The following is a 22,936-nucleotide window of genomic DNA, read 5'->3' on the forward strand; positions in this document are numbered from 1 at the left end:
TGTACTTTCTTTTCTCTCTGAGCATGTTTCTTCTCTGCTTGTTCGCTCTTGTGTGCTGTCAAGTCTTCCAGGGATTCCTCTTTTTAGTCAGTTTGGATCCTTTAAGCCTCTGGATAAAATTACCAAGACCTGGATGAGTCATCCCAAAAATGTAATCATGAGCACTGGCAGTGAGAAACTTAATTGGTTTAAGAAGTGGGGAAACAGAAGCTGAGGCAGGCGCACAAAAGGAGAAAGAATGAATTATAAAGTAGGCAATCTCAGCCGGAAACAAATGAAAGTGGGGCAGAATCCTTTATGATGTTTTTATCACCGCTCATATTTCACACGGAGAGTCTTAAAAGTTTGTTGAGCCGTACTGAGAGAGGTTTTTTTCTTAAGCTGGAAGGCTGGCTAATTGCAAGTCATGACAGATGTGGTAAGAGCTCATTTCCCTCAGTGATGCAGGGTGTTGCTCACACACTGCTGTGAGATAAAGGCTCTGCAAGTCATGTGTCCTCGTGTTCGCCGGGGGGCAAGTGTGTGTGGGTATATATATATATATATATGTGTATGTGTGTGTGTGTCTTGTTGTCAGTCCCAGAGGTGGAGTCAGCTCTACAGGGTGTGCAGAGTTCACCCATCCATCCATTCACCGTCCTACTGTATTCACATTACATGCATTCTGTTAGTTCACATAAATACACAGGCCAGTCGCTCGCTGATGCAAGTGGATGCATGCACACACACTCCAGCTGCGGTTTTTTATTTGCCAAATCACAATCCTGCATATTCCCTCCTCCCTCTTTCTCTCTTCTACGAATCAAATTACTCTGATGCAGAAATATTTCTTTCATAACCATGCATTACTGGGATGTCAGTTCCTCTTTTATGTGAGGTTTATTGTATTACTGGCTCATTACTGTATTACTGCTTCAGGGTTTTTGCATAAGTTCATCTCAGTTTGCTGTGTTGTCTACATTTGGACAAGCTCTCTTTGACAAAAAAGCTTAAAAAACAGGACTTATGCCTCACACTGACTAGGATACTGTCCGTCTTAAACTACAATATGTCACATTTACTGAATTTAATTTACACTTGGATGCCAGAACGTTGAGCACACTGGGAGATCGGTGAATATCTCAAAAAACATTAATATTTTGGTTCACGTGTGATCTCACCTCTCCCAATGCAAAAATAAGTAGTAGCCCATTTCTTACCTGTTTCATGGTGCTTTTCCCAATTTGGTTACTAGCTAAATAAAAACAACTGACTCTCAGTAGCACTCAGTTAGAGCTCTGAAGACAACTAATCTGCATGTTTTTTTTTCCAAATAAGAAGCATGTTTTTTGGTTGTGTTGCTAAGAGTCAGGAGGAGTCAACCACAAAGACTCATACGCATTTACTTGTAGCCTATTAGCCTTCTTGAACTGGCTCTTGCTGTGCATGGACTCTGGCCCTAAGTCATGTTGCTCCCCCACCAACCACCTCCCTTTCATGCAGCTTTACACATGTTGTGTCAGTCTCTTCTGCTCCCTGCTGGCAAGACAGCCTCATTTCTTATGGCCTGATGTAGGAAAAACTCTTATCAATTCAGATAATCTTGTAAAGACATTTCCGGGAACTTTGCCCCGCCCTTGTGACCACCGCCGTTTGTTTCAGGCTTCAGAGGAAGTCTTTGAAATTTAAAGACATTTCTAAGAATCTGTCTGAGGTTTTTCTCTTTCTCATTTGTCATACAGCTGACTGGATGTACTGGTTATATGTCATCTGCATGAGAGAATTGATTGCCTCACAGACTGTAGGTTAATGAGTCCATGCGGGACTGGTTAAGAAATATTTATTAAAGAAATAATTGGTGTGGATGCTGGAGAGAGACTTCAAGTAGAGTTTAATGTTTACTTTGGAGTCTGGGATTTATTTTTCCAATGTCTCTTTCAATGTCAGACGTCTATGTCATTTTTGTGATAGGCTGCGGATTGTTTTTCCTCTTTGTCCTTTTTCTGTGTGGTATATTTCAAACGAATGGAAATTTGAGCGAAGCGAAGGAACAACAAGATCAAGTCGGCTACATGATAAAATTAGACAGCACCAGAAATAAGATAGGGCTGATTGATTTGTGATTGAAACCCATGTTTAGTAAGAGAAGTCTGACTTCCTTTTTTATAACATGAAATCCAACTTTTTCTCCTCATATATGCTCATATATCCTATTTAAAATGCAACATTTTCACCATAAATAAATGGAAATAAACCATAAAACTCTATAATATTATAATATATTGTGTAATATATTCTTCTTCATATATTGTGTATCTTTATTTATGTATCTTAATGTTCTCTGCTGTCTGTCTTGCAGTTCTGGCAGTTTGGCGAATGGGTGGAGGTGGTGATCGACGACCGGCTGCCGGTGAAGGACGGGAAGCTGCTGTTCGTCCACTCAGCAGAGGGAACCGAGTTCTGGAGCGCGCTGATAGAAAAGGCCTATGCCAAGTAAGACCGGCAGGGCTGCAGTTGAAACCTTATTCCACTCTGGAGTAAAAGTATTTGTGGTATTTACGTTATATCATAAAAAGCAGAAGAAGTCGGAGGATGTTGTTGTTGTTGCTGTGTATCTTAACCTAGAAGAATTCATTTGTATGACGTTTTAGAACATCCAAAACTAAAATAGTTTTATTTATTATATTTATATAAAAGTTACAGCAGTTTTTTGTTTGGATTTGGATTATTTAGAACTGGATTATGTTGACGCACTTTCAGTTTTAGTCATACATTCTGAGATCTTCTTTTTCCATGTAGCAGCAGATCATACTTACAGTAAATCCACCATGATATAAACACAACATAAAAAATGGCTCTGCTCAAATTCCAGTATGAGTCTCAACTCTCAGTCAGATGATCAGAGGTTCAGGCGTAATGACGACTTTCTTTCTTTTGGATTTTGTCCGTATTCAAATCTCCAAACTGGGTGTAGAAATTCTGTGTGATTGAGAAACACTCGGAAGCCCTCGTTGAACTGTTAAGCAACCACAGACTGCAGCTGCTCCCGTGGACAGCTGTGGACTCACTTGTGAATTGGTTGAGCTGTTAAAGTGAAGCACAGCATTGTTCAGAGAAGTGCGTGCAAAGTGGGCTTCCTGGATGGCAAGCGGAGAGGAGACAGGGGATTGGACGGAGCGGGGGTGGTTTTAAAAGAGTGTAATGTAACTTTGAGATTTACTGTGTTACTCTCACATTGTTAGTGTGAAGGAACACGTCCATATATGGCAGAAAGTGCTGAGCTTCATCTTATAGGGAACACACTGTACTCTTTGCTCTGAGCAGTCAGTTCTTTTGACTGTTTAGGTTATAGCTATACAAACTGACCTAACATTAACATAAACCTACGGTGTGTTTTTGTAATAATACATGTAGGACCTTCTTATTTATGTGACATCTAAATAAAACTCTCACTTAACTCTTGTTGTGTTCCCAGGTTGAATGGATGTTATGAGGCTCTGTCAGGCGGCAGCACGTCAGAGGGCTTTGAGGACTTTACAGGCGGCGTGACGGAGATGTACGAGTTGAGGAAAGCCCCGTCTGACCTCTACAGCATCATCCACAGGGCCATAGACAGAGGATCACTGCTGGGCTGCTCCATAGATGTCAGTACTGCAGCGATCATACTGATATTCCTTTGACCCGAGCAAATGGGAACTGAAATTTATCACAGATTGAGAGGAGATTGATACTTCTCTGTATCCGCATGCTAAGCTATGCTAACTGGCTGCTGGGGCTAGCTTGTTATTTACAGTAGAACATGAGAGAGCTATTGATCTTCTCATCAACTCTCAACGGGAAAGCAAATACGCTTTTTTCTCCAAACTTCTTTGGCAGTGATAGGTAGAAAAACAGCTATTTTGAAGTGATAAGAATCGTCTGATTATCATAGGTTGAAAAAAGTGTGACATTGTGTGATGTTAAAATAATGAAAAACAATCCATCATCTCAGTTTTCATTACCTTCAGCTGATTTTTACTTTAAAAATAGCTGAAGTCAGTCTCAGTACTCCTCACAGCAACAACTACTTTCAACTCACTTATTTCATCTCCCACTCACACAAATTTTAACCCTAATAATAATACACGATAGTGTTAGAAATTTGCTGGTTCCAGCTCCTCAAATATAGATAATTTTCTTGCTTTTTCTGTTTCATATTATAATAAATCAAATATTCTGTTTGTGTGACTTTATAAGCTACTTTAAGACATCTCTGTGAATCATAAAATCCAAAATTAAATTACTTATCAAATGATTTAATAATGAATATAGTTTGCAATGCTATGATGGTCATGTTGCTTATTGTCTGACACATTTTGCTTTTGCTTGACCTGGAGGTCAGAGGTCAGGGTCAGCTGTACAGATCAGCAGCCCTGGAGACATTTTTGTAGACCATGGGAATCCAACAGTGGGAAGAGTGTAGCAGTGGTAATCAAGGAAATCAGACACACATATATCACAGTAGGATCATTCACTATAGTGTCATATACAGAGAGTACACTTGGTGAACCACTAACTATCTTTTAAAAAGGAGAATCGTTGTCTTCAGGAAGTCTTTTTTCTTGTAGAGCTGAACTGTCTCACAATTGGGGCTCGAGACAGGTGAGGCTGGTTTGAGGAAAGTGTTAATAGTGCAATTTGAGTAGAAAAAATATGGGAACAAAAGGACACCAGGAGAGGGCAGCGAAGACTGGAGAACCTGCGGTAGGAAGGTTGGAGCTGGCAGACGATCAGTGTCAATGTCAAGGTCAATTCAGTGAGACATGTTTGCAGACAGGAGGGATTGACCTCTTGTTGAAGAACACTTTCTGCGCTCAGTATGTTTACTCATGCTGCTGAGTTTAGTTAGGAGGAACTGCCAATCCGTCTCATTTGCCCTGAAAACTTAAAAGACGACAAACACCAGAGATAAAGCATAGAGCTATTGTTTTAGACATGACCGAAAATCAAGTGTAAAGAGCTTAAACATAAGGATATTGAAGAGAAATGATGGTATGCATATAAGTCAAGGTTCCCATTTGGTATGCAATTAAGTGTGGAATTCAGTTTGACAACATTGTGTATATCTGTCAGCTCTCTTTAATGTCGTTACGTTTGCAGCTGACATCATGTTGCATTTCATCTCAATCGGGTTACACACATACACGGTGTAGTGTGACCGCCGCCACGTCTGTGTTTGAGTTCGCTGAAACAACCAGTGACTGTCATCTCTCGAATGGATTTCTCACTCTGTAAAGTTCGATAGTGTTAATGAATGAGCCGTGTTATGACGGTGACTGTGACCGCCGCCTGCAGATATCAATGATGCTGTCACATGTGTAGCGGCAGTGTGTTTGTACTTTCTCTCATCTTTGTAACCATCATCGTGATTTTTGTGAATCATGCTGTAAACTGCAGTGACCTCTGTTTTACTCTGCACGTGTTTCTCTCATCCTCAGATCAGTGGCAGAGCAGACATGGAGGCCGTCACCTTCAAGAAGCTGGTGAAGGGACATGCCTACTCTGTGACCGGTGTGGAAGAGGTGAGTGCTAATGAAGCAGGGTTGTGGGCCAGTGTGGCACAAATTATTTGACTTAAGCAACTGCAAAAACAAAGACCAAATGCACAATGAAAGACGGAAAACCCTGTACTAGCAGAAATAGTGAATAATGAAGGTATCTGATCTTAACAGAAGGTATCATCTGTGAGAAATAAAATTCTTATTTCAGAAATAAGAATTGTACAGAAAGGACGAAAAACACATTTAAAATACATATTTTCTTAGCAAATACTTGCCTGTTTTAGTCCTTAAATATCCATAACTTCGTGTTTATAATAACTTATAATAAAGACTGATATCACATTACAGAAGATACAGTGTTCAGTGTGTTTGGAGATTGGAATGGGAATGCATTGTTGCTCAGTTATGTGTTCCTGGCGGCTTTCTCACAAAGCAGTTTCCACTCACTCAGGCTATCTTTCAAGTATTTGGATTCACTGCACTTTAAACATTGGCGATCCTGAGCAACTCGGTTTACCAACCCAACTATGAGCTTGTGAAAGAGGCAGAGTTTGTAACAAAAAGCCAATCATATGATGCAACATCAGCAGATCCTGAGCAGCCTGCGGTAAAAAGTAATGATTCAGAAAGATAAAAGTCACGAAAACCAAGCATAGCACTAAAATATAAAGAACAACTGAGATCTATAGAGTAGCCAAATACTAAAAGCAGTACATATGCATGAATATATTAAGCTTTATGAGACTGAAAAGTCTGGTTTAACCCCAAAAGTGTGACTTTGTGACTGGACCAAAGTCAACCAAACTGAATACATACTGACAAAAGCTGACAATACAATTCTTAAACTATGATTGTTTAGACTGCAGTATGTTGACCTGTCAATCTTGAAGTTGCACTACTAGTTGTAACTAGTACTATAGCACAACACAGTGAATAAAAGTTTACTTATACAGTAAAGGTTCACTTTTTTAGGTCAGTTTTAGTAGAGGTTGGATCCAAAATACACGACAAATAGTGCGTTTTTATTCAAAAATGTATCTAAACGTTGCAATTTGTGCTACACTGTACGCACTGAGCAATAGCAGTAACCATTGTTCTGAACATTTTCTTCAGTAAGAGTGCATCCCTAATTTCTTTGTTACATGATAAATGAAGAAGAAGAAGAAGTCGTAATCTGTATTTTCTCGTTTTATAACTAGCATCCTCTTTCTTCAAATGTTGGAACTGATTTCTCCCTTTTATAATACTGTACTATAAATATAACTTACTGTAGATACACGTGACTGTGTGTTTGTGAAACACACCATGTGCTTAAATCAGTAAAGCAGTGGCAAAATGTGAACGTCAGGTGGTGTTTCTTTGCCCTCAGGTGGTGTACAGAGGTAATATGACCAAGCTGGTTCGTGTCAGAAACCCCTGGGGGGAGATAGAGTGGACCGGAGCCTGGAGCGACAAGTAAGATTTTACTTTACACTTACTATGTTACAATTTTGGAGTTAAATGGCAGCTCATGACAGGGAAAAAACACATTTCCCAGTTTCTTATTAGTGAATAAGATAAGAAGATAATGTGAAGGATTTTATGCTGTTTTCACTGTGATTTAAATTCTGTTCTCTTGGAATCTGAGTAATTTTTGTGCATCAAAATGATCATTTGGGTGTTTTTTCCCCCCATGTCTTTATCCTTTATATTTAGTACTCATGACATTAGTTCCCCAAGGCCATCCCCATTTCAGAGAGTCGCAGAAAGAAAGAAAGAAAGAAAGAAAGAAAAAAAAGTGAAAACTGAAGGGAAAGGGGGTTGACTATGCCCCTCAGCTATTTTCATCAATGAGCAGACTCAGACAGAGTGGAGTAATTTGTGGGGTTACATCATTTCATGTTGCTTTAGTTATGAAAGTAAAAAATACCAGACATTTTTTTACAGTCCAACTGAGCATTTTCAACACTTTACATGTTTAAATGGGCATGTAACTGCTCATGTTGACTGTGAGCAAAGAATTTGAGACTGTGAAGAGACTAAGAAAAAGATTCAACGCAAAACCAACCATCTATATAACTTCAGTTATTCTGCAGATTCTTGTTATCCTGTGTTGAGTAACAAGGAAACTTTTATATGTCAATTTACAGCCTGACAAGAAAATAAAAACACTAGAAATGGTCTCCATGTCTTGAGAATTTTTTTAAGGAACCATCAGGGGAAAAACTAATTTGTCTTTTCAACAAAATGTGTTTCCACTAGTCATCTACCTTGTGGCTTTCTGAAGGCTGACACCTTATGCAACCAAAAATAGCAGGATTTTGGATAGTTTTTTTCACTGGTCAGGTTGTTTGGGAAGCGATCAAAACCTTTGTGAGAGTTCAGACTGTTTATTATTTTACGCAGGTCATTAACAGTGGGTGAAATATTTGCTTGTTTGGTGTTAGAATAGGGAATTTGAATGCAGAGGCTTGCAGAGGAGCAGACCATGGCTTGCACGTATTAACAGATTGAGTGGACTGAGGCAAAAAATGGGCTCCTGTTGGTTCTGTGTAACAAACCATCTGGTGCGTCAGGTTAGCAGCGTGACTCTGTGGCAGTGTTTGTCTTTTGGTTTGTTGGTAGGTCCACTACTTTGATCCAGACTGAAATATCTCATTAGCTATTCAATGGATTGCCAAGAAATTTTGCATCTTCTTCGGAGGATGAATCCAACTGGTGATGACTTTCCTTGCAGTGCCACCATGAGAGGATATTTGTGGTTTTAAGTGAAATTAATGTTTCTTCAGTTATAAAAGGGATTGCCATGATTTTTTTTTTTACAGATATCTGTGGTGTCCAGATGATGAACTAATAACTAATACTTAAAAACGAAACACCATCATCATCATCTCAAAATTTCAATATAAGGCCAATATCTATGTTTATGACTGAATACCTTAAAAACTAACACTGTTCCCATCAGCTTCAGCTTTACTTTGTGTTTTGTGCTAGGCTAATTAGCAAATGTCAGCATGCTTACATGCTAAATGGATGGTGAATATGGTAGACCTTTTAGCGTTTTAGCAAATGTTATTGTGAGCATGTTAGCATTTAGCTCAAAGTACAGCTGTGTCTAAGCCTCAAAGGGCTGCTAGCATGACTGTAAACTTGTCTTGTTAAGCAAGAAATATGGTTGTTGGCGAAGTTATTAAAAAATAAGTAGAAGAAAAGGAAAACACACGGAAAATGTCTGATATAAAAGAAACAATTTCAAGATCAAGATCATCCAAATTTAGCCTCAAGGCTAATGTCTATCACCACAAGACCTCCTATGTCCAGTAGTCATTTCTTTTGTACAATCATCTCTTTTGTTTGTGAAATGCTCAGCTCCAGAGAGTGGGAAAATGTGGACCGGTCTATCAGAAGTCGGCTACAAAACCGCAGCGAGGACGGTGAATTCTGGTGAGTCTGCTTGAGTGTCATTACTGGTGTGACGAGGTATTTTTGTCTTTGGTCACACCAGTTTGATTAAGCTCTGGCCATGGAATGCATGTTTGAAAGTGTCAGCCTACAAAGAGTTTTCTGCCCTTTGTAATTCAGATTTACTGTGTTGGTCCAATTTTAATGAATTATGGAAAAATACATTTCTTTTGCTGGTTTGTTTGATGATAAAAATGAAAGTAAAGTTGGAAAATGTCAGCCAAGTGAGCTAATTATAGCATACAACATCCAACTGAATGAACTCAACACAACTAACAGTTGAACTTTTCATATTGTCCATGCATGTGTTGTATTTGTATGGCTCTGTTTCCCTTTGTAATGTCTGTTTGATACGTGTTTATTCTCTGCAGCAAACAGTATGTATTAGAAATGTCAGCATCATTTTTCATGTGTGTTGAAGGTTTCACACTTGGTCTCTGTGTTGGAAAATGTAAGCCAGCGTGTCTGTGGCATCTCCACACTGTCCTAATAGTTTACCTGTCTCCCTCTCTCAGGATGTCGTTCAGCGACTTCTTGCGTGAGTTCAGTCGTCTGGAGATCTGCAACCTGACGGCCGACACTCTGCAGAACAGCCAGCTTAAGAAATGGAGCTCCTCGCTCTACCAGGGTGAATGGAGGAGGGGCAGCACTGCTGGAGGCTGCAGGAACTTCCCAGGTGCAGTATGAGAGGCTGAAGGGAAGAAAGAGGGAGAAACTGTGCAGAAGAGTATGGAGGGGGTTATGAATGAGATGAGAGAGTAATTTTATTGCACATTTTGGAGATTGATTCTTTTAAAGCTTTGATGCATTAGAGAATTTCATTAGCGTGAGTTAAAAAGCAAATTTTAAGATCCCATGATTCTCTAAACACTGTTCCAGGAATCACTGAATAACCCTTTTGGTTCAGGGAATTTTTGGTACAAAAAATGTTCAAGAACAAAGAGGTGTTGAAGGAGGGAGAGAGGATTTGGATGAATTTTAATGAAGGAATGTGAACCAGTGACTCCTATTTAAGCAATAAGTACTAAAACAATGGTCTGTTTTAAAATGAATTTTGAAAATGACCCATCATGACCGGAGACTTGTGGAGTCAGTTTCCTCGTTTGCTCTCTAGTGTGGCTTATAAAACAAAAATTAACATACTTGAAATTAAAGCCAAAAAGAAAAAGAACAATCTGTCCTTTTGGCCTCCTGTCTCCAGCAACCTTTTGGCTGAACCCCCAGTTCAAGATTTTGCTGAAGAACCCAGACACTCCTGGCCAAGCAGATTGCAGTTTCCTGGTTGCCCTCATGCAGAAAGACCGCAGGAAGAAACGCCAGGAGGGCAAAGACATGGAGACGATCGGCTTTGCCGTCTATGAGGTTAGCAGCAGTTCAGCAAACACAGCTAGCAAAAATGGATCTTGAAAGCAACGTATTAAATTACATTGATAAGTTTGCAGTTTTTATAATAATGTTTCAGGATTCACAGCTGACAAATATCTATTATCTGGAATCTGTCCGTTCTTTATAACGTCAGTAACTTCGTCTCTCTCTTTCCTTTCCAGGTTCCAAATGAGGTAAGAGCTTTTCTGCTGTTCCTTTTCTTCTAAAAACTCATTAATAAACTGTTGTTTTCAAATTCTGTCCAGTGATAATGACATTTGAACATAACAGTTTTCAACAACACCTAATTTACAACATTTTAGTTTAGGTTTTGAGAGGATAAGAGATAGAGCTGCTCCCGACAAAATACTATTAAGGGTTTCCTGAATGCAGACTAACTCTTCTGGCTCCCCTCTCAGGCTGTAGGCAAGTCAGGGGTCCACCTAAAGCGAGAGTTTTTTCTGACCCACGCCTCCAGCGCCCGCTCAGAGCTCTTCATCAACCTGAGGGAGGTCAGCTCACGGTTGCGGCTTCCGGCCGGGGAATACGTCATTGTGCCCTCCACCTTCGAACCCCACGTTGAGGCTGACTTTGTACTCAGGGTTTTCTCGGAGAAGCCCGCCGACTCCGAGTGAGTAGAACTATTTTCTGTTCAAAGTCCAAATTCTTGGCACAATTAAGATTTTGTTAATGCTTGTTTTGTCTTCTTAAAATTTGTCAAAACCTATTACATTTAACTTTTTTTTGAATAGCTTGCTATGTTAATTAGCCATTATACCCGTTGAAATATGTACATCATGCTATATATCAAAAAAAAAAAAAAGGAGCAATGAAGAGCTTGTAGAAAAAATATAAAAAAACATAATGTTGTACAATGTTTTAAAAAGCCTGGAAGAAAATGTTGAAGAAATTGACAGAATATTCTAAAGAAAGCATCTTCTTTCTGTGTCAGGGAGCTTGATGATGATGTTATAGCGGCGCTTCCACCAGAGGTAAGAGGATGAAACAATCATCACATGATGATTAAGTGATGTGTGAAAAGAACGTGTACTTAATACATTTGTGTGTGGGTGTGTTTCAGACTCAACTAGATGAGAGCCAGATTGACTCAGGCTTCAAGAATCTCTTCAGACAGCTGGCTGGGCCAGTAAGTGAGAGTAGCTGTAGCTTGGTGGAATGGTTCAAGGGATACTTTGTCAAATATACTGTATATAAAGTTTAAAACGTATTAATCCTTCTTGTTTTCGCCAACAGGACATGGAGATCAGTGTCACAGAGCTGCAAACTATACTGAACAGGATCATCAGCAAACGTTAGTAACAGCAGTGGAAGTTTATTTCTTCTCATAAAAGTGTAGCATTTCAATTACTATTCTAATATACTTTGCATCAAGACTGGATTACCAACTGGGCCGATGGGCGACTGCCAAGGGACCCCAAAAACCCCCAGGTTTACTCCATATCATTTGGGTCTACAAATTTGATTAATTGCAGATTTGACCTTAATTGTTTGGGTTCATATTGAGCTCATTTGTTGTAAAGTTGTGTTTTTATCAAATTGTACACTGAAAACTTGTGGCAAGGTGGTATTATTCCACCAAAGTATCATATGAGTCAAACATAGATTACTCTAAGGCTGCAAACAACAATTATTTTCTTTAATAATTGATTTTCCAGTGTATATAATGTCAGAAAATGTCAATAATTATTCCCTGAAGCCCAATTTAACATATTCAAAGTACTTGTCTTATTTGACCAAAAGTCAAAAACCCAAAGATCTTGAGTTTACTATCATAGAAAAAGATGAATCAATTATCAAAAGTCAACTTATTTATCAATAAACTAATTTAATTTCAGCTCTAGAGTACTACCTTGTACTACCTAGTGGGGGTCAACAACAACTTTTTGCCCTGGGGCCCCATAGTAGGATAATCTGGCCATGCTTTGCATCCATTATGTAAAATAGCTTCTAATTCATTTTTTAATGTTCCACTCTCTCTTTCTTATGCAAACAGACAAAGACCTGAAGACAGACGGCTTCACAAAAGAGGCTTGTCGCAGTATGATAAACCTCATGGACGTATCCTTGAACATAATTTGTTATCTTTAGCTCCGATGGTGCTGGATGTCATCTGGAACCAGTTGGTTAGATTTTGCTGTCGAGGCCCTTTTTCTCTTGTCTTAAGATTCTTCTGATATCGACCTTTTGTGATAATAGAAATTAGGTTTATTGTGCTGGCAGACTTGTTGTTCCCTTAACCTCTTGGCTCAGACGGACGGCAGTGGAAAGCTGGGATTGGCAGAATTCCATGTACTCTGGGAAAAGATTAAACGATACCTGGTGAGATCAAACCCTGATCGGTCAAGCAGGGTTATCAGGCTAAATAGTATTGATTCAGCTTCATGAGAATTCATGAGACAGCTTGTTACTTGTTTTGACATTTGGCCAGTGTACTGGTTTTTGGTCTTTTTGTTCTGTCCTCCTGCTGTCTGTTTTTATTCATTCTCCATCTGTTTGTGTTAACATGTTAGACTATATTCAGGGAATTTGACCTGGACAAGTCGGGCACCATGAGCTCCTATGAGATGAGGATGGCTCTCGATTCAGCAGGTGATGTACTCACAAGTTCAAAATCCTTTTAGCTTGCTTTTCATTTCAATAAAAGTGAAAAAAATGTAAGAATCACACATTTTACCAAACATTTAGAAAGTGGCTCGACTCCTGGATTCCAGTTTCCAAATAAAAAGAAGCCTCTTTTTGACATTTTTTTGATGTTTTTTTTCCATCTCTTACTGTCTTCCAGGATTCAAGCTGACAAACCACCTCTTCCAACTGATCATCCTGCGCTACACAGAGGCAGACATGGCTGTCGACTTTGACAACTTTGTCACCTGTCTGGTCAGATTGGAGACCATGTTCAGTGAGTCCCATTGCTGCACAGTTCACCAGAAAAACAGTTCACCTGCTTCTCAAACCATTTCAGTCACATCATCATTGAAGTTTGCCTCAAAAGTGTCTAATTTTTATCAGTCAAACAAGAACCATTGGTTATTCAACATCATTAAATTACATAGGATTAATGCTCAAAGTGCTACATATAAAAACAGAATTCTTGCATTTGGCTTGTAAAGTGAGTGATTCTCGTTGTTTCTGTAGAAACCTTCAAGACCATGGACACAGATGCAGATGGTGTCATATCCCTTACCTTCTTTCAGGTATGGCCACATAACAGAAATGCTCCCATATAGTAAAACAATGTCTTTGCAATTCACGCAGATTTCTTCTAAATTTGTACTGAAACAGCTGGTGTTTTCTTATGTTGTGTGGCATATTTACTCGCCACATCTGTAACAACCTGCTCTCTCTGTTCTACAGTGGATTACCCTGACCATGTTTGCCTAGAGGTGAGGGGACTCCTCAGTAACTGTTGCACTCCAGGCCCTGTATGTGTTGTTTCAGAAGTGCCTTTTCACCTTCAAGTTCTTCCTCTTCTCCATGCTGCTCACTGCTGAGGCCCTCTGATGCTAAAAAAAACAACAACTGTAAATTCCTCTTTACAGTGCCTGTGTAAGAAAAATGTGCCAATCCTGTATTTGTCACCTGTTTTTGCCAAACTAAGGAAGCTCACTCCTTGTAGCCAGGTAGTCAAATTCAAGGTTAGCACTGAAAATGTTAGCGCAGAACTACTCTTGGGGCAGAAATAATCTCATTGGTTAAATTTCAGTCTATGGAGACAAAAAAAGCCCCACAGTAGCTGGCTTGGTTGAAAAAAAAAACCTTCTTAGCCTAGCTGTTGTTCATGTTTAAAGAAATGTTAGCCATACTAGCCTTTAGCTACCAGGCTATGGAGGATCAAACCTGACTTATTAGAAAGTAAATTATTAAATGAAGTGGTCAAATAAACTGAAGAAAAAATTAATAAACACTAAATTACATAAATGCAAATAGAAATTGAGGAGGAAAATGTATATATATTCCTCATTATTTATTTTTTTATTATCACCTTACAAGATATTTTCCTTGAGCATAATTTATCTGTCCATCAACAAAGTTTATTTTCTCAGCATAATTGATTTTTCCTCAAGCTGGTTTAAGTCTGTGCAGGACAATATATTGGTGTACATGATTAATTACAAGAAACTACAATTCAATAATAATATGTTTACGGTAATTTTGAAACCAGCCATTACAGACAATTATATTTTTTACTTTAAAATGTCCTGCTCAGCATATCTTCTTTTCTCATCTGATGTTTAAAACGTTTAAATATTGATATATTTATCGGCCTAAAAATTCAATTGTAGGTTTGGCTATATAATTTAACCTTTATCATGAAAAAAACTAATTTCTCTTTTTCCAAAAACATCAAGTTTGGTTCTCCATATCCACTAAGGTAGGCAGCTAAGCTAAAGGTAAGCTAAACTTGTGAATGTTATAGTCAAGATGGAATTATTTGTCTTGACCAGAGGACCACCTTTGTTTCTCAAGTTTGCCAGGTAGCTAACTAGTGCTTTAGAGATGTACTTTTTACAGTTCACACTGTCAGTCTGGCAGGTCTTGACCACCTTTTAATCAATTTTAAATCAGATTTTAATGGTGTTTTATTGGAAATGATCAATCAGTCATTACACATTGGCTATCATTCATGATAAGCACTTGATTTTAAGGGATCCCTCTGCATGTGTTCATTCATTGGTGGAGGGAAAATAGTACTTTTTTGACAGGTTTTCAATTAAATCAATTAATTGATATGTGAAAAATCTCATGTGGCAAGTAGACCAAGAGTTTCTTCGGAGAATTTGACAATCTGCAGATCAATTGTGTCTTTAAGTTTTTTTTTCTATTTTAAAATGGGATGTATTATCACAATCTCAACATCAGATGTGATGGATATTGAAACCTGCTGCTCAGCCTACTCTTTTTGACTCTACAACATTCAGTGCATATGAATGTCGCCAATATGTATCTCTACTCGGCCTTCGTAGCGACGTTGCTGGACTGGCACTTTCTGTTTATATCTGGTGCCAAACTTTGCTTTCACCTCAGCATCAAGGACTTACCGCAGTGGTGCTGCGCTGTATCATAGAGAATGTGCTCTATTATATTTCTTTAAATCTAATCCTGGCCAGCTTTAAGACATGTGTGTTTATCATTATGCATGGCACTTTTTACAGACTGTTTAAAATATGGAGAAAAAAAAAACCCCAAAAACTTTTATATCGTGGCTGGAACTGGATGTTATATTGGATAAAAAAAGGATGTGTCAGCCTTGTTTAATCTCGCCTTTCAAAAGGGAACAAGAACATGTCAATATTTTAGGTGAAGGTAAACAATTATGCAAGACAGAATAGATGGAAACCTTGTATGCATGCGTTGTGAAATGTGATATGTATGTCTGCCTGCCTGATTTCTGTTCAACAAGGGGAGCAAGTATTTTATTTTAAGAGTTGTATTCCATAATAACATGTTACTTTTGGGGTGAAAAAAAAAGACTTGAGGGGCATCATTTGATTTGAGTATGGAGGGTGTAAATGAAAATTTTATTTTAATGTAGCAGAGTTGACCTGAAAGTGTTTCAAATACCAAAACTGTTTCTTCTGCCAATAACTGTCATTTTAGGTGTTTTTTTTTTTGTAAATGGGAGATTCACATTTTGAAATTATGCTTTTTGTGACTGCCAAACAGTTTCCTTTTGTATGATACTCGATGCCAGCGTTCTTGTATTACGTTTTTGCCAGGTAATGCTTATATAACATCACCTAATGTTTACAACATATAACATTCTGGATCCCTTTGAACCCGTCAGTCATGCAACACATTGGTTTACTGTGTAACTTCTCTGTAAAACTCCACTACACCCTTGAAAATAAAAGCAAGTGATGTTTTCACAAGTCTCTAAATTAATGGTCAACTTATATTTGTGTTGAATCTGTAGGTCAAGTCTGGGGAAAGTGATTATATTGATGGTTGTGAATCATTAAATGAATGAAAATGTGTTATACTGTCAGACAATGGAAAAAAAAATGCCCACCCACACCCCAAAGAACAACACAAACAAACTTAATATAGTAATAAATAGTACCTTTAGTAATAACATTCATATTAAAAAAAAAACAAGCACAGTAAAATACCTTAAATCCACTAATGTACATATTTCAACATCATAATATTAAGATCTTTACAGCAAATTTTGGCTCATTGTTAAGTTAAATTGCAGACATTTATACAAGCTGATCAAATATTAAGTTAGAACAAATACGCCTCATTTAAAATGATACAAAAAAAAAAAAAAAACAACACTGGGAGCCACTCAGAAGAGGAATGTAAGGCACAGTGACATGAAAACAAAGGTTTGTGTGCATTCTGCATTTGTGTTCGATCCAAATTTAGTGAGATTCTTTAGATGACTGCGTTGCTATCATCTATTGACCTAAGACTAAAAACAGCCCAACTGCTCACCTAAGTAATAAACTAAGTGGGATTTTCTTTGGCAGAATAGCATTAAATGTGAACCATAAGGTCACACTACAAGGCTAGCATCTGACTAGCATGGTTGCCGCCGTTGGAGCATGGCGTCTCTTTAGGCGTAGTTGTTGTTGTGCTCGATCTTGGTCACCATGGTGGAAACCAGCCGCTCCAGTTGCTCCGCTCTCTGCTTGCCCGTCTGGAGGACCTCCTCGTGGTTGGCCTTCTCTTCGCTGTCGTAGTCCATCACCGCCTGGTTGGTGATCAGCGAAAGGGCGAAGACGCGCATGCCGCAGTGACGTGCGATGATCACCTCGTGGACTGTGCTCATGCCTGGAAAGGAAAAGAGGGTATTTAAAATAAAACGCTGGGATAAACATAAAAAGTTACCAGGATAGATACAAAAGAGTTAAATATAATGTGTTTATTTTGACTGCTCAGAAATCATGTAATGTGATTTCACGCTGGCTGGCCTCTGATGTTTACATCAACAGAGAGAATGCGCATCTAATGTTGGTGAGTCCAGCTTTACTATCTTCAGTTTAGAAGCTTGTATTCGGCTCTATAGCTTTGATTTTATGGGTGTAGGTGCCTATATCTGACATGAAAACTAAATATAGGCAAATAGAGTGTATTTTTACATAAATGTCTTGACTTGTGCAGCTTTAAATGTTATTTCTTCATGTTTCATTGCTGGATAAGTCTAAAAATATACACACCGACAGCGTCAGCGCCCAGTTTGTGCAGCATACGACACTCAGCGATGGTTTCGAACGAAGGTCCGCCCAGCACGCAGTAGACGCCCTCCTTCAGGAAGTCACCATAGCCAAGCTCTTGTCCCACATCCATGGCCAGCTGCTGCAGCTCTCTGTCGTACGCGTCGGACATGCAGGGGAAACGCACACCGAACCTGTGAGAGGAGGAAGTGGAAGGTTTAGTGAGGGCAAAGAGCAGAGGAGACCTGAGGCTAGTGTTGCTGAATGTGTGCAAACAGGTTTAACTGAGACATTCAACTTAAAAAATCCAACCACAAGAAAATATGTTGTTCTTTTTGAGACTATTTGTATGTCCAGCGTGCACAAAATTCATCTTTAAACATGCAACACCGTACACACACGAGACATGACCTACCTCTCATCGTTGGGTCCAGACAGTGGATTGTTGCCAGCAAAGCCGGGCATGTTGAGGTGGTCTTTGATGATCATGATGTCTCCCACTTTGAAGTCCTGATTGAGGCCTCCGGCTGCGTTGGTCAGCATCACCGTCTCCACACCGAGCAGCTTGAATATGCGCATGGGCAGTGTAATCTGGAAATACACACACACACACACAGTATATAAATATATACATTATATAACCATTCAGAGGGCACTTTGGTTTAAAGGATCTTTCAGCAGCGTGACCGGACATGAAGCATTTTCTAGAGGCCACAGATTTCACAGCAGTTTGCGCCTTAATGACGTCAAACCCAGTGTTTAAATACACTCAGAGAACTAGGACACAAACCTTCTGGATTGGGTAGCCCTCATACAGGTGGAAGCGCCCCTGCATACACACACATGGCCTCCCCTTTAAGGTGCCGAACACCAGCCGTCCTGCGTGTCCGTGCACTGCAAGAAACAATACAACCCATTCAGTAAATATCAGCAGTACATTACAACCAGTCAGCAGCTGAGAGGTGTGTCGTGGGTAAACTCACCGGTGCTCTGGGGGAAGTTGGGGATGTCCTTGTAGTTGAAGGCAACCTGGTCCTTTAACATGTCAGCCAGCCCTCCGAGACCCGAGCCGCACACGATGCCAACTGAGGGCCGGACGTCTGTCTGGGCCAGCAGCCAATCAGCGGTGGCCTTGCAGTCCTCGTAGCTGTAGCTGAATGACACGAGAAGAAGGTCGGAGGTTAGGGTGACCAAAGTAAGTCAATCCAGCAGGAATCAATGCAAAGGTTAGGGCATTATCTCATGTCAGGTTATCTTAAAATGATGCAAAAACAACTTTTATCAAGTCTTGTGAAGCAGAGGGAGATCAGCAGTTATGTATCTTGTAGTGATGTTAACATTTTTTTTTCGTATCCTCTGTGACTTTACTGCAGGAGATACTTCTTTTTCCCAGTGTCCTTATTCACCTCTCTGTCCCTCCTAATTCCTTAAGTAGCGGTGATATGATCATTATTATCAGATTACAGGATAAGAGTTTTCTTTTTCTTTCTGGGCAGCAGGCCTAATCCGAGAACTGCTACTAATAAGGATGTGACTTTTGAAGACACACACTCACACACACATTCCTGCAGAGTCACAGCAGTATATCACGCCTCTATTGCACTTCAATGGTAATATCTTCATGTCTGCTGAGCTGAAATATCACACTCTCCTGTGTCCTGTAATTACCATAATTTGACAATTTGTTTGGTGTTTGGTCCTTAAAGGCAGTGCTATAAATAGTGACACTAAGAAGACATCTGAAGCCATAAAACAGCCCCAATAAGGAATATTCATATCATTAAAAAATGCAAACAAGTAAAAATATGCCAAAAGACAAAAACTCCCTCAGAAATAAATGAATGGTTTTTCATTTGCTGCCCAGAGCGCATGTGCGCATTTTTTTTTCTCGCCGGTTTATTTTTTGCTCGCGGTCCTGACTTGCCCGTGAAGGAGCCATGTGTTCAGCTGCACGGGGAGAGGAAAGCTGAAAGTACAGTCTGTCCAAAAGTGTAGTCTACTCACCCATTGTTTGCCTCTGGAAACATCGCTGAAGATTAAAAAAAAGAAGAGTCTGGTGAGGTAAGAAAAAAGTAGCAAATGTGTGACTGCACACTTTTTTAAACGCACAAGTTCCAAAGCGGTGAAACGATGAATCAGAGCCCAGCTGTTTGAAAAATATTGAATATTATAGATGAGAAAAAATTTAAAAGTCTTCTTTTAGTTTAATGTATAGTTTTTCTTCTATTCGTTCGTCTGGTTGAGTCCCGTTAAAATCTTCTGATCTTCTCACTTGAGTCTGGAGGAAAGGCGCACTCGCCGGATTTATTATAGGTCCAGAGCCCCTCCGCCCCCAAGTCCCTCATCTGCTCAAAATGACGCATGTGGATGCTGCTGTCCCATTGGCTGTGCGGACACACCTTCATCATAGTATACAACTTGGAAGAGGAAATATATGTGTGTTCCGATCGACAGCCTCCACCCCATTCATCCCCCGCCCTCTCCACAGCTGCGGAGGAAGCGTTCACCGTTCTGCAGTACTGGATGTCCACATCATAGTCAACGGGGAATGACAGCATTCAATACTCATTCACCCAAACATCTGTGAATGATCGATGGACACCTTACTGATCGATATTCCAGTTGTACATTTTCAGCATGAATCAGGTTGTTTTGAGCTTCACGTGTCTAAACTGGTTCACCTCAACATCAGTTTGTGAATGTTGGTGATGGGGATATTTCACCACATCAGCCAAAGCATGAGCTATAGACAAGGTATATATTAATGCTGAATCATGTATTATTATTATATTCCCTTGAATGAGAGAGTATGTCCAATCTTTTGAGTGGTACTGTATATATAGTACTGTATAAACACTCACTGAGCACTTTATTAGGAACAACTGTGCAATCTAATGCAATCCAACACAACAGCTCTGCCACAAATTCTACATTTATACCATTAAAACATACACGAGGGGGACAATATATTAGGAACACTTTCCAATATAACGCACTCCAGTACATCACCACCGCCCATTATGACCTCAAAAATAAACACAAAGTAGAATTATCACCTTTCTGACAGCAAAAACTGAAAATGTATAAGCTTCATAAAAGTAGAATTTATGGCAGAGCTGTTGTATTGGATTGCATTAGATTGCACAGGTGTTCCTAATAAATTGCTCGGTGAGTGTATATATGTTTGGATTTAACAAGTGATGTAAAACTTTTATGATGGGGGGGTTTCAATATGAAGTACCTTGTTTAAAATAGTAAATAGAGCCACAAAGGTTGGTATCACGTTGGAGGTCTGGCATCCGATACTGTGATATGTGAGTTTTAAAAGCAACATGAGATGAATAACAAAGCTGCAAAGAGGCAAAGCTGCACACGTACTGCATCAAAATCTTTGTTTAATACAGAAAAACATACAGTGACAAAGAGCATCATTGACTCTGTGGCAAGGACTGACAAGCATGTGATGAACATGTATACGTTTCCCTTTGGTGATTTATTAAGTGTTTATGATATTTTGTCCACCCCCGTTGTACATTACTTCAAAAGAGATTGCATCATGATGTGTGCTTTTACTATTGTTGGTAGTCAGACTTTATTGACATAGTGATACAGTACATGACAAACCCTGTTTTGTGTGTATGTGTGTGTGTGTTATAAATGAGACAGATAACACCTCAGTGAGTCATAAATAAACGCGGAATTTCTTTGATTAGCTCTTTTATGGCACATTGTACTCATGGGATATGTTCCCACTGTACACACACACACACACACACGTACACAATCACAAGGAATGTCACCTGGGCTGAACGTCCTGTAATCAATGAGCCACAATAAATGTGAAACGGAACGATATGGTGAGCAGGAATGGACACACATTTAAGGAAACAAGCCAAGTGTGAAACTGCAGGGAATTCTTTTTTCCCATCTAGGTACAGAGATATCAACGTGTTTAGAAAGGCTGATCAGGTTAAGTTGAACAGTTTATGTAAATCAATGATGTACAACATGCATTCACATTGATAACAGCGCCCTTGTGTACTTCCTGGCATTTATTCTAAGAGGGTTCAACTGCAAACCTCATATCTGGAGCTTGCAAGTCTGCAAGCCACTGGGAAGAAAAACTATGGGAAATTACTGAAAAAATACCACCTGGTTGATATTTATTACATGAAGTTAAGGTGAAGTTAGCCCATTGGAGAAGCTAACATTTATCTTGGCCCTACATTGCCATGAGAAACAGATTAATATGTCTTTTGGAAGGAAACATAAGCCTCTTGTGTTGTTAGTGACTGTTTGATTTTAGTGACTCATGCATGACTAAACTCATACTGCCTTCAAAACCAACAAATAAAATATAGAAAGTGAAAAAAAACCCCCCATTATTTTCCAGTACTTTTTAACTCCTTCTTACTCAGGATAAAAACGTAACGGTGCTGTTACTTCATTGACAAACACAAATTTACAATATACAACAAGTAATTTTTTTTTTTTTACAGCATATTAGCCGACTAATGTTTAATGTTGGCAAAAAAGAGATCTTACTCCATTTTTTCCACACCTTGCTAATGTTTTGTCTTCATTAAAAGACTGAAAATACATTTATACCTGCCCAGTAATACCTGAACTTTTGTATGGTTTCCTTGGGTTTTTATTTCACATATAGCATATTTTTACACAGAAGATACAGTAACCTGAGCAAAAAAGGTGTTAAACTAACTGAGAAAGAAGTAGCCTTTTTTGCTAATGTACGCACCTCATGACTGGGGGCTTATTCTTTTCCTATTGGCTCACAGACCCAGTGTCCCCAGATGTGAGGTCTGCAGTTGGACCTCTTTGGTTTTTTCAAGTCTGTCTTAATACAATACTGACATTGCCACATGTACGTGGAAATGGGTCTTGGTCACTGTAACAATTCCTACTCTCCGCACTGTCCTTGAAGGTATTCCCCTGGAACGCAAATACACTGTAGTACATGAGGGGAACAACTCTACAGCCCTTGTTCTGTGCTGCAAAAATACATTCCAAAGTTAGCTAACACGAGTCAGTATCTTACAAAGATACAGTCTGTTTAGCACAAAAATGCAACAACTACCTGACCTTCATCGCAAGCTCACAAGACGATACACTGCTCTGAAAAAGAAACACAAGAGACAGACTGCTTCAGTTGAAGAAGAGAAAGCAGTTAAGAGGAATCCAGAAGGATTCTTTGTCATTGAAAGTGAGAACGACTGGAACCAGGGCACTACTATCCCTACAAACTGCAAATACATAACACTGAAGATAAGAAAGAGTCTCTTGGTACCACGAAGGCCTGGTCTGGTGTTTGTTTTGTCTTCTGTTCCTTCACACAAGCTAACACAAGAGTATCAGGGACACCAGGAGGGTCCAGACCTAACTGATAAGGTCACCTGCAAAACCTCCTAAATA

The 22,936-nt window shown here is 39.3% G+C and overlaps 2 protein-coding genes across 2 annotated transcripts in view; one reads left to right on the forward strand and one right to left on the reverse strand.

Moving 5' to 3' along the window:
* capn1 (calpain 1) overlaps window positions 1-16,225 on the forward strand; it is a 31,938-nt gene extending 15,713 nt beyond the window's left edge. Inside the window, exons 5-22 of the mRNA XM_067580787.1 lie at window positions 2,339-2,472; window positions 3,455-3,623; window positions 5,457-5,540; window positions 6,889-6,974; window positions 8,868-8,942; window positions 9,476-9,636; window positions 10,162-10,322; window positions 10,508-10,519; window positions 10,745-10,956; window positions 11,278-11,317; window positions 11,407-11,472; window positions 11,580-11,637; window positions 12,340-12,404; window positions 12,597-12,665; window positions 12,857-12,935; window positions 13,129-13,245; window positions 13,482-13,540; window positions 13,701-16,225. Coding sequence (XP_067436888.1) covers window positions 2,339-2,472; window positions 3,455-3,623; window positions 5,457-5,540; window positions 6,889-6,974; window positions 8,868-8,942; window positions 9,476-9,636; window positions 10,162-10,322; window positions 10,508-10,519; window positions 10,745-10,956; window positions 11,278-11,317; window positions 11,407-11,472; window positions 11,580-11,637; window positions 12,340-12,404; window positions 12,597-12,665; window positions 12,857-12,935; window positions 13,129-13,245; window positions 13,482-13,540; window positions 13,701-13,727 — 1,674 coding nt within the window. The 3' untranslated portion in view covers window positions 13,728-16,225. The remainder of the gene's footprint in view (window positions 1-2,338; window positions 2,473-3,454; window positions 3,624-5,456; window positions 5,541-6,888; window positions 6,975-8,867; window positions 8,943-9,475; window positions 9,637-10,161; window positions 10,323-10,507; window positions 10,520-10,744; window positions 10,957-11,277; window positions 11,318-11,406; window positions 11,473-11,579; window positions 11,638-12,339; window positions 12,405-12,596; window positions 12,666-12,856; window positions 12,936-13,128; window positions 13,246-13,481; window positions 13,541-13,700) is intronic.
* Window positions 16,226-16,625: 400 nt separating this feature from the next.
* Window positions 16,626-19,792, reverse strand: pnp5a (purine nucleoside phosphorylase 5a). The gene is made up of 6 exons (XM_067580788.1): window positions 19,511-19,792; window positions 18,490-18,659; window positions 18,297-18,400; window positions 17,922-18,097; window positions 17,510-17,700; window positions 16,626-17,123 (listed from the first exon to the last, which is right to left on the reverse strand). The coding sequence occupies exons 1-6, from the start codon at window positions 19,531-19,533 to the stop codon at window positions 16,906-16,908; spliced, it is 882 nt and encodes a 293-aa protein (XP_067436889.1). The 5' UTR covers window positions 19,534-19,792; the 3' UTR covers window positions 16,626-16,905.
* Window positions 19,793-22,936: the final 3,144 nt, after the last annotated feature.

Source organism: Thunnus thynnus, chromosome 22 (assembly GCF_963924715.1).
Source record: "Thunnus thynnus chromosome 22, fThuThy2.1, whole genome shotgun sequence".
NCBI lineage: Eukaryota > Metazoa > Chordata > Actinopteri > Scombriformes > Scombridae > Thunnus > Thunnus thynnus.

Excerpts from the sequence above, each read along its gene's own strand:
- pnp5a (XM_067580788.1), bottom strand. The coding sequence starts at position 19,533 with ATGTTTCCAGAGGCAAACAATGG. Across the intron at positions 17,701-17,921 it reads TCTGGACCCAACGATGAGAG|GTTCGGTGTGCGTTTCCCCT; the intron begins GTAGGTCATGTC and ends CTCCTCTCACAG. Across the intron at positions 17,124-17,509 it reads ACTGGGCGCTGACGCTGTCG|GCATGAGCACAGTCCACGAG; the intron begins GTGTGTATATTT and ends TTTCCTTTCCAG.